Here is a 10,350-nt window from a genome sequence, read left to right as displayed (position 1 = left end):
TAATGGAAACATTGTTAAATTCCTCCTGTGAGCACAGCTGCCCCACAGCCACAGTGGTCTAGTGTTAACCTGTCCAGGCAGGTCGGTCCTGTCAACTTTTTTAATGTCAGAGCCATTAATGCAGTGTTTTCAACCTTGGGGTTGGGACCCCATGTGGGGTCGCCTGGAATTCAAATGGGATCGCCTTAAATGTCTAGTAATTGATTAAAAATAAATAAATAAATAAATAAACTAATTATTTTTCACAATCTTAAACAACTATATTCTTGATATATTCACTTTCTTGAATAAATCAAGATAAAATAAAATGCAGCATATACAAATATCTGAGCTTGCTCATCTTGAATGAGGGTCACCAGAAATTTGTGATGTCAAAAGGGGTCATGAGCCAAAAAAGGTTGGGAACCACTGCATTAATGCAAACAAACCCATTTCTCTTTTATTCCCTCACCCAATGAGAATCGATAAGAGAATCGATAAGGAATCGAATCGATAAGCAATATCGATAATGGAATCGGAATCGCTAAATTCTTATCAATACCCATCCCTATGCAAGAGTAAGTTTAGTGTAAAATATCTTGATTTAACTTTAAAATTTGCTTCAATTTAATCCCCGGATTCCCCGCTTTCCCAGCTCTACCTGCCAAAGGCCCCGTAGGTGTTGACGATGCGCAGCGGGTCAAAGGAGGTGTTCATCAGCTGCCTGGAACTGAACAGGTTCATCACCACGGGGATGCTCAGAAAGCCAATCAGAATGCCCATAGAGATGTTCACCACTCGACGTACGAACATACCTGACACACAGAAATGAAAAATGATGGAATGTGAAAAACGGCAACTAAAATTACTACCATTACATATTAATATTCTGACAAAAGGGGAATATTTGTTTTTTCTGTTCGAGTCTGTCTACCTGTCCATCCATCACACACTGTCAACAACACTCCTACCCAGACTTTATGAAATTGCAGGGATGCATGTCATCGCTCCCTCGAAGCCTAAAGCGGTTGCGACTGTGTTTGTTTACTTGTTAAATTCTAACGACTTTTAGAGAAATAGAGCATCTCGCAGCTGTGTGATCCCCGATTTCCAAATGAAACCGAGCGGCCCATGGGAAAGTTGTAATTGCACTTCAAATTATGACACATTTGTTAGTGTCTGGCCATAAAAGTGAATTCATCATTTGGATGGGGGCTGACGTGACAGAGCCCGTGCTACTGAGAGTGCACAGTAAGCCTATGTGTGTTTATGTACGTGTGTCATCACTTTAACACTTCCTCAGTGGAAAAGGTTTGGCCTGTTAGATCATGGGACGCCTGGTATTGACAAATGTTGGCCGAGTCTGCATCAGTTCCTTCCTACCTGTTATGCGGGCCTGCTTATCCCATGCATGGTAAAGACATCAACACAATCCAACTAAAACCTTCTGGGTCTGTTCAAATGATTAAAACATACTCACACTTAAGGTAAAAGCCTATTTTATATTCTACTTCCTCCAACAAAGTAAAGACACTAATGGGTCCAATGAGACCAATTAGAGAGGCCACTCTCACTCTTTTACAACATTTTAAGAAGTCTGCACTGTAAAAAAAGAAAATGTAAGCGACATCACATTAAATTCCAATAAACCACATGTCAGACTTTTCCCAGCTACTCAGCTGTCCAAGTGCTAATCCCTTGTCTTCCCTTTAATTCTCTTTCTGTTATAACCAGACCCACTACCTGCTATTAGCTTCTATAAAACCAATGGTATATTCTGCTCATAGTCACCTGTGTAACAGCTAAATAAAAAAATTTAAAAAAGTCAATTGATGCATTCGCATGAAGGAAGGATACAGCCATGGTTGGATTCTGCCCTGCACATATCTGCTTTGCCTGAGACTAAATACCTTTGGTGGGGCTGGGGGTGCGTCCAGCTGCATCTTCACTCTGTATCTCCAGCACTACCTTCTTGGCTCCCCCACCAGAGCGGAACAGGAAGCCGAGGGATGCATCGTCGAAACACGCAAGGCTGGGAACAATGGTTAGCCAGTTGAGGAAACTGAGGTTCCCGCTGACTATCAGAACCACCTACAGAACAGAAGACAAAGGACAAAGAAAAGCACGTATTGCCTTGTAAACTCTGACACCGCCTCCCAGTGAGGAGAGACATGATATAGTATGACAAACCTATAAGAGAAGAATAATACAGATAAATACAATTCAACCTTTTTCACCACGACAGACTTGGGCCTCCTGTACTTCCATTCGGTCATAAATAAACTATTATCTAATCACATGTGGGGAAACGGGCTCAGCATCAATCACATCTCTGGTCTTGTATTGCAACACAGCATGCAGATTTAGGCTGTTTACCAAATGAGGATTAATGTACAGCGGCTGTAACTACATTAGCCCTGAATGCTAATGGAAAGCATGCCATTTGTCATCATGTACAGATGCCAAACTGTTTTACAAATCAGGTTATTTTTTTAAATTAATTACATACAGAAAGTAAAATACATTAAATATATATATATATATATATATTTGTATATATATTTGTATATAAACTTGTTTTTGTCATACCTACTACACTTGTATATCAAAGTCTCTTGGTTCATAAAATCTTGACACTTTGCAGAGACAACATAACTTTTCTTTCTTCTATTTGTCAGCAATGTTTGTAAAGAAGTAAAGAAGCATGTCATAATTAAAACTTTACTACTTTTATGAAAAATGCTTTAGATCCTTTGCTTGGTGGAAACTTAAATATTCAGAGGCTTTTGATGCCAGTTCATTTTAATCAGTTATAGGGGTGCATTCTGTACATCTGCAGTATTTATTTGCTCCCTCTGTTTAGCTTCATGTCGAAAAATAGCACTTTCAATTTTCCACCGGCGAATAGCTTGTGTTACCTGGAACAGGATCTGGATCGCTCCGTTGACGATGCACATCCGCCTGCCCAGGAGGGTGAAGAACGGGACAATGAGTTCGATGAAGTGGTTGGACAATGTCTCGAAGCGATGGAACCACCACGGGGACCGGTGCATGTAGTAGGACATGGGGTTAGGAACCGGCTGGGTCTGAAAGACAGAAATGGAACTCTTTAAAGTCTTTATTGATGTCGGAAGCAGTGATTTGCTGCAGGAAAAGTTCCAGCAGGGGGGGTTATTGGAGTTGAATGATTGGATTTTTCCATGTATTTCTGCATATATTCATATAAAAATCATGTTTGATTATCTTCAGTGTCTGCTCCGCTCCAATACGTGTTGCAGTGGTTTCTAAACATAGTCTGCCTCTGCTTCTCCAGGTAGACGTTTACTCTGCTTTACTTTGGCACTAATCTCTCATCTCAGCCCAGGATGGAGAAAAAGTTAAGACAGAAACATTTCCACGTCTAAATAAAGATGGAACTTTATTCAAATGAAGGCAACACCACCTACACACACACACACAGACACAGTCAGTGGTTTCATACAGAGCTGTGCAGTGTTTGCGTACGTATGATTAAGTGCGTGTATGTTTGGTGGTGCATGTAAATTGTTTAATGGCTGAAGGTGCAAGCAGTGTCAGGTGAGGTGGTGAAAAATAAATATAGCGCAGAAAAAGGGCGGGTTAAAAAAAGAAAAACAGCCGCGCTGCTAGTCTATACTCTTATTGTTTTTACGGGATGGAAGAAAAGAAGGAGTTATTCAATCTATAGCTAACCAAAATACCCCTGGAAATCCAAGGGCAAAGAGCCTGCAACCTCAGACAACCAAACAACCCCAGCTGGCCGGCGAGCTCGCTGCGTTACAACAAACAAACCAAAGCAAACAAAACGCTAAACTGCTGAAACACACCTACACAGCCCCCTGGGAGTCAGGACAGGAGGAGATCTGCAATTTCTCTGCAGGTCTGAAAGAGAGCAGTGTGTCAGAGGGGGTTAATAAGGCTTCACCTGGCGCCAGTGGCTTCCAGTGCTCCCTGTGTGTGTGTATGTATATATCCAGATTACCCCTAAGGCCGTTGACAGCTGAGGTTGGAGCAGGTAAACGGACCCAGCATGAAATAAGCTCCATATTGCATTAGGACTTGTCAGGTGGCAGCTCATTTTCTAACGCACTTTGATTACACCATTAGAACAGCACACATTAAATGTCATGATGTGATTCTGAGAATTCCTGTTTCTGTCTTTGTTTCTCCTATTGAAATGTAAAGATCCAGTGTGTAAAATGAGGGGAACAGTGACATCTAGCATCCAGATTCTATTATTTATCTATTAAATAATTCTATTTTATGAACGTGAAAGTTTCTCTTGAAATGTGCTCTCTGGTTGGCTGGATTTTCCATTCCGTACAAACATGGCGGCGCAAGATGGCGACACTCTCTAAAGCAAGACCCTTGCTATATATATAAAAAAAGGAATTATAAAGCTATGAAAACAGATTTTATTTTATAGCGATTATACACTTATACAAATATATTCATTGGTAGTATATTCAGATTTTGCAAATTAACCATGACAAATATTACACACTGGATCTTTAAATGTATCATTTAAATTCATAATTCAGGATGAAATATCTTAGTTGCAACAACCAATGAATCAGTTTGGTCTCTTGTTAATTGATTTCATTTTTCCTTTTCTTGTTTTTCCTGTTTGTTTCTGTGGATTAATGCCTGATTATACTCTTGCTGGAGTCAGCTGTTGACATATAGTCTTACCATCTACATGAGTAGTCAAGATGGACTGATATTCATATAATGACTATGTATGCTTCTCTCCCTAGATTAGTGGATGAATGAAGTTTGTGAATGAAGAGAATAGTTTTTTTTTGTCTGTCTATGTCGCATTGCTGTTTTGTTTGTTTGTTTTTGTTCTTGTCATCGCCTTTTTGTTGTGTGTGCTTTGGCGTAAATACACGTTTAAAAAAATCATAATTCAGTGAAAACTACAATATGCAAGAGTTGGAAAGCAAGCCAGCTTTAATCAGTATTTTTGAAAACAGACCTCTCCTCTCCTGCTATCCCTCCCTCCCCCTCCCTGCTGTCTTGCTCTGCCCAGTTTGCCGGCCTTTGAGCTATCCTTTGAGTGACGTCCTCCAGCAGCACATACCAGCTTGAAGCCTTTGGTCGGAGATGAGTAGAAGACCAGAAGCACATTGATTGAAAGCCATGACTCCCCACCCCTGAGTTTGACCATCTCTGATTGGTCAGACGGGATGACTCAGAACCTTTAGGAGGGAATATCTACTGCACAGCTGCCAGGTTCAATGAGTCAAGACGACAGCAGCCGCTGACAGCTCGCCATGAAAGACACAGTGCCGAGATGATCCTTATGGGATGAGCTGGTTCTTTGTATTAACTGGACACAGAATGTGATCTGATTTGCATCTAAGTCACAAATGTAGACATTACAAATACAACATGCTTATGGAAACAGCACAAACTATTCACTTTATTGACACACCCACGCAGTGCTAGTGGAAAAACAAAGTGATCTATCTATCTATCTATCTATCTATCTATCTATCTATCTATCTATCTATCTATCTATCTATCTATCTATCTATCTATCTATCTCTTACATGCATTGCCTTTATTCTAAGTTTTTTTGAGATTTCACACATTCTTTCGTCATTTTTTTAAGTTTAGTTCGTCAGTGTGATTGAGCTCCAGTAAATCTCACACAGCAGTGAGGAAAAAAGAGACTTAGATATTTCAGTGTTGTCACAATTACGTTTGTCAGGTCAAGGATGAATGATGTGTTTATGTTGGTCAGTGTCTGCTGGATTGGATGGCATGGAGGAGACGTACAAAAAACGTGTGCAAAGTTTTCATGAGACACATGTTCTGTATATTTAGTAAATTGAAAGCCACACCAGACTGATTAACATCCTGCTGACACTTTGATGCTGCACTTGATTCTCCTCTCTGAAGTTCATCAAGTGCACATGCCGTCTCTGTAGAGGATCAACATTTTCCTGCTTTTTTTTTTTTGGTTTGTTTAACGGCCGCTGCTGCTCTTGTGCTCCAATTTAAATATGAACTGAACAGACAATGTAGTTAAGACTTTGGTTCCTTGGAATTTGGGACCAAAGAATTACTGTATTGCTGAATTTAGACTTTTTTTGTAAGCTGTGATTGAAAGGCTCCATGTACCCAAGAGTTTCCTTTACCACTGCATAATTACAGCAAGGCATTCTGCCTTAAACAATTAAGCTCATTTAGGCTGGTTTCAGTGAGCATTTTTAATGTCCTCTTCTGTGTGATATTAGCCTTCATTAGGAAAAAAATTCAATATTTTATCCAGACTTAATTATCTCAACCATTATAATACAGAGCAATTTTATTTTCATTGTCTCCAGAGGATGAATCAAACTGGCTTAAGTCCGTGACTTTATCTCCAGTGTTGTTATTTGATGGATTGGTATCAGATTTTGACTTATGAGTAGTTCCTTTAAGAGGATTAATTGTGAAAACTTTAATCTACTGAGCTTTCATGTACACTGTAAGACGCAATTAGTAAACCTTACTAGAAAAAAGCATGGAAACTCGTTCCAGCTATTAAGGTTTACTATAGTATTTACTGAGTAAGGTTTACTTGATCATTTACTTAGTAAGGCTTACTTGATTATTTACTTAGTAAGGTTTACTTGATCACTTACTTAGTAAGGTTTACTTGATCACTTACTTAGTAAGGCTTACTTAATAATTTATTTAGTAAGGTTTACTCGATCCTTTAGTAAAGTTTACTCTATCATTTATTTAGTAAGGTTTACTTGATCCTTTAGTAAAGTTTACTCTATCATTTATTTAGTAAGGTTTACTCGATCCTTTAGTAAAGTTTACTCTATCATTTATTTAGTAAGGTTTACTCGATCCTTTAGTAAAGTTTACTCTATCATTTATTTAGTAAAACTTACTAAATAATTTACTTGAGCTCTAATTAATGATTACATTAAGGAACATCAAGTTAATAAAATAAACATATAATTTAATTCAGAAACAAATAATATTGTGGCCTTTATTATAACAAATTAACAGTTAAAAAAAAACCCTGTAATAAAGTACATCTAAACTGAAAACGCTGTACCAACTTTCAACTTGCTGTTTAACAAACCAACAGTCTGACAATAAAGTCATACACTGGCAAGTGTGCATTTTACATTCTCAAAGATTTATTGTACAAACGGTTAATTAATAACGTCCAACAATCCATACCAAGCACTATGTAAAACCAATAAAATATAAAAATATGAATATTATATATATAAATGTTAATAGAATACATTCTTTCACACATGAACATACACCTGGAAATTTCCAGACTAATAGGGCTGTCCACACTAAGTGTAACACTTTTGTCAATATTGTTTAGTTGTGTTGAACAGGAGAACAGACAACACAGTCATTATTGAGTTGAATGAGTTCTACAGAGCCCTTGGTGGGACATGCAATAAAAAAATATACAATTTGTGGCCACGAAATAGATATAATACTGTCAGATAAATTTGTGGTATGTTGTTGTAGTTAAGAATTAGTATTTTGTGGGAACAAGGTAATATTTTGTCGGAACAAATTATAATTTTTTTATTGCATGTTCTATCATGGGCTCTGTAGAGTAGGCTACCTATAATTCAGTATTCAATTTTATTACATTTAAAGTCTAAGAATTTGTACCTCAAAAGTACTTATTAGCTCAAAGGTGCTTAAAACCCTCCTGTTGTCCTTCTGGGTCAAAAATCTGTTCTCTTCCTCCATCCTTCCCTCTTTCCTTCCTTTCTCCTTTCCTTCTTTTGACAATCATTTTCTTCATTTATTCGTTCCTTCCTTCCCTCCCTTCGTCCTTCCTTCCTTCCCTTTGTCCATCCTAACTTCTTTCCCTTTCTCATTCCCTTCCTTCTTTGACCCAGGAGGACAACAGGAGGGTCCACTTGAGACACAGATTGCACAGGAAAAAAAAAGTACCATTTAGTACCAGTACCAGTTAGAAATGCTCTAGCAATGAACATGTGTCTCCTAAACAAACTTGGTTTGGGAATGTCTAAAACTCACATGTATAATAATAATCAATTACATGAAACTTACATTGAAACTTTCAGTTCAAAAGAGAAGCTACACAGAAAGTGGCTTCAAAACTCAACATGTATACAAATGCAATTACATAGAAACTTGACCTGTGTCAAAGAACCTACAGTTCAAAGGCGCTTAGAAAAAGGTATACAGTTAAGTTGCTTCAAAGCTCCTGTATAATGAATCAATTACATACTTAACCTTTGTAACTTAACCTGAGACACTTAAGAAGTTGCAGCTCAAAGGTGCTTAAAAAGGTATACACGCTCATCTTCCCTACCCTGAACAATACAAGAATAACATTCTAAAATAAAAGGAGGTTTTTCAAAGTTTGAAGTTTTGGAGGTAGTTTTTCTTTTTTCCCTATTTCCAGCATTACCTGTTGGATGAACCGCATTGTGTTTTTCATGGACTCTGGGTAGGCCAAATTGAGTATATATGTGAGCCCAAAGACCAGGCACAGTGCTTTTGGGGTGTTCTGAAGCTTCTCCATTACAATAGCTCCTTCAATGATGATTGCTGTATTGATGACAGCATCTTCAGTCACAGTCAGCAATCCTATGTCCACTCCTGGCCAGGCCTCTTTGCTGTGACCATCCTGTATAGAACCAAACAGACGTACAATAGGATAATGTAGATCACTCACACATCTGCATTCAGAAGTTTTATCACCATATACAATACAATTGAATTACTTAATTACTTAATACTCAAAATTTATTGAGTTAAAAGTATGACATTTTAAGACTTTTGAAAGGTCCCCTTGTAAGGTCGGAAAAAAGTCGATTCAAATTGTAATTTGCAATTTTCAAAACAATATATTTTTAGGGCTGTCTTGATTAACTCTTTCACTGCCAAAGACGAGTTATCTCGTCTTTGGGAATCCAAGCATAGTCTGCCAAGGACGGGATAACTCGTAAACTCCTCTGTGAAGATCAGACTTGTACTATCAAAATAAAGTGCAGAAAAACACATTTGTATTAAAAAGTATAAGAAAATATAGTGTATTTCTCCCCCCTCGTGGAGTGGTGCGGTCGTCTGACTGCAGCGGGGCTGCTCTGTCACAGTGCCGGCCGCCAGTGAGAGGGGGGCGGCGGCGGCGGGGCTCATGGCGGCTCGGCAGCTCGTTGAAGCTCCGTGATACAAAGCACACACGTTAGTAACAACAACCCAATTGATTGCTCATCGTCAGTCGTCAAGAGCGTTTGGAAAGTCGTCATAGTGACAGTGAGCGGCCCAATGCTAATTTTTACTCCGCTCCCCCTCTCCCCCTCCAGCTGTCTCTCAGGCGCAAGCACACATTGTTCACTGAACGCACCTCCATCTTCACGATTCAGGTAACTTATTTTGGTTTCAAAACGGCGAATTTGACCGGCGAAAAGTGTGTCTGTAACTTCCATCCATTACAACACTCTTTGAAACAAATACCGGGTGGTTTAAATACATTTTAATGTGAAGACATGGACTTTTAACACGGTGTGGCGAACTAACGTTAATTTTAACTTTCCATGGCTCTCGCCAAACCCCGGTTACACAGCCTCCACCATTCTTAGTCCAATACATAACGGCAGCGGCCAGATAAACACATTTAATACATAAAACTTACAACTTATAAAACTTACCTTCCTGATGAAATGAGTCCAGGATATGAAAAAAGATGTAAAAACGCGCTGTTTCCTTCTGTCGTAGTGACTCTGCTGCTGTGTCAAGCCAAGCCAAGCCTGGTTGCTCAAGTAAAGCTTACTTGTAAATAAAAGTAAATGTTACTATAACCACAGTGCAATTAAAGGTTACTTGCTCTGGCTAAGTAACCCTAAATACAAATAAAAGTAAATATTACTATAACCACAGTGAAATTAGAGATTACTCGCTCTGGGAAAGTAACCTTAAATACAAATAAAAGTAAATGTTACTATAACCACTGTGCAATCAGAGGTTACTCGCTCTGGCCAAGTAACCATAAATACAAATAAAAGTAAATGTTACTATAACCACAGTGCAATTAGGGGTTACTCGCTCTGGGAAAGTAACCTTAAATACAAATAAAAGTAAATTATACTAATCACAATGTAATTAAAGGTTAGTCGCTCTAGGCAAGTAACCGTGAATACAAATAAATAGGTAAATCATACTAATCATAGTGTAATTAAATGTTACTCGCTCTGGACAAGTAAAAAAATATATCTTTACTCAAAACAATAAGTAAATTGTGTTTTTCAGTAAAGGTTACTTGATTAAACCTAGTATTATATCAAATTAGTAAAGGTTACTCATTTTTTCTAAGTCTGGTGACTATTATGTTTTACAGTG

The 10,350-nt window shown here is 38.3% G+C and overlaps 1 protein-coding gene across 1 annotated transcript; it reads right to left on the bottom strand.

The window, feature by feature from the left end:
- Positions 1-640: 640 nt before the first annotated feature.
- On the bottom strand, positions 641-9,364 carry LOC146960116 (lipase maturation factor 1-like; the record flags this gene model as incomplete). The annotated part of the gene is made up of 5 exons (XM_085772615.1): positions 9,359-9,364; positions 8,420-8,638; positions 2,898-3,065; positions 1,890-2,070; positions 641-794 (listed from the first exon to the last, which is right to left on the bottom strand). Coding segments are annotated over exons 1-5 (728 nt in total), but the record flags the coding sequence as incomplete, so codon positions are not given.
- Between the last annotated feature and the right edge of the window lie 986 nt (positions 9,365-10,350).

This window comes from Trachurus japonicus, unplaced genomic scaffold (assembly GCF_045865225.1).
Source record: "Trachurus japonicus isolate A0001 unplaced genomic scaffold, Traja_1.0 AP030707.1".
Taxonomy (NCBI): domain Eukaryota; kingdom Metazoa; phylum Chordata; class Actinopteri; order Carangiformes; family Carangidae; genus Trachurus; species Trachurus japonicus.
The sequence above is the reverse complement of the archived record's forward strand: the minus strand, read 5'-3'. Positions and strand labels throughout refer to the sequence as shown.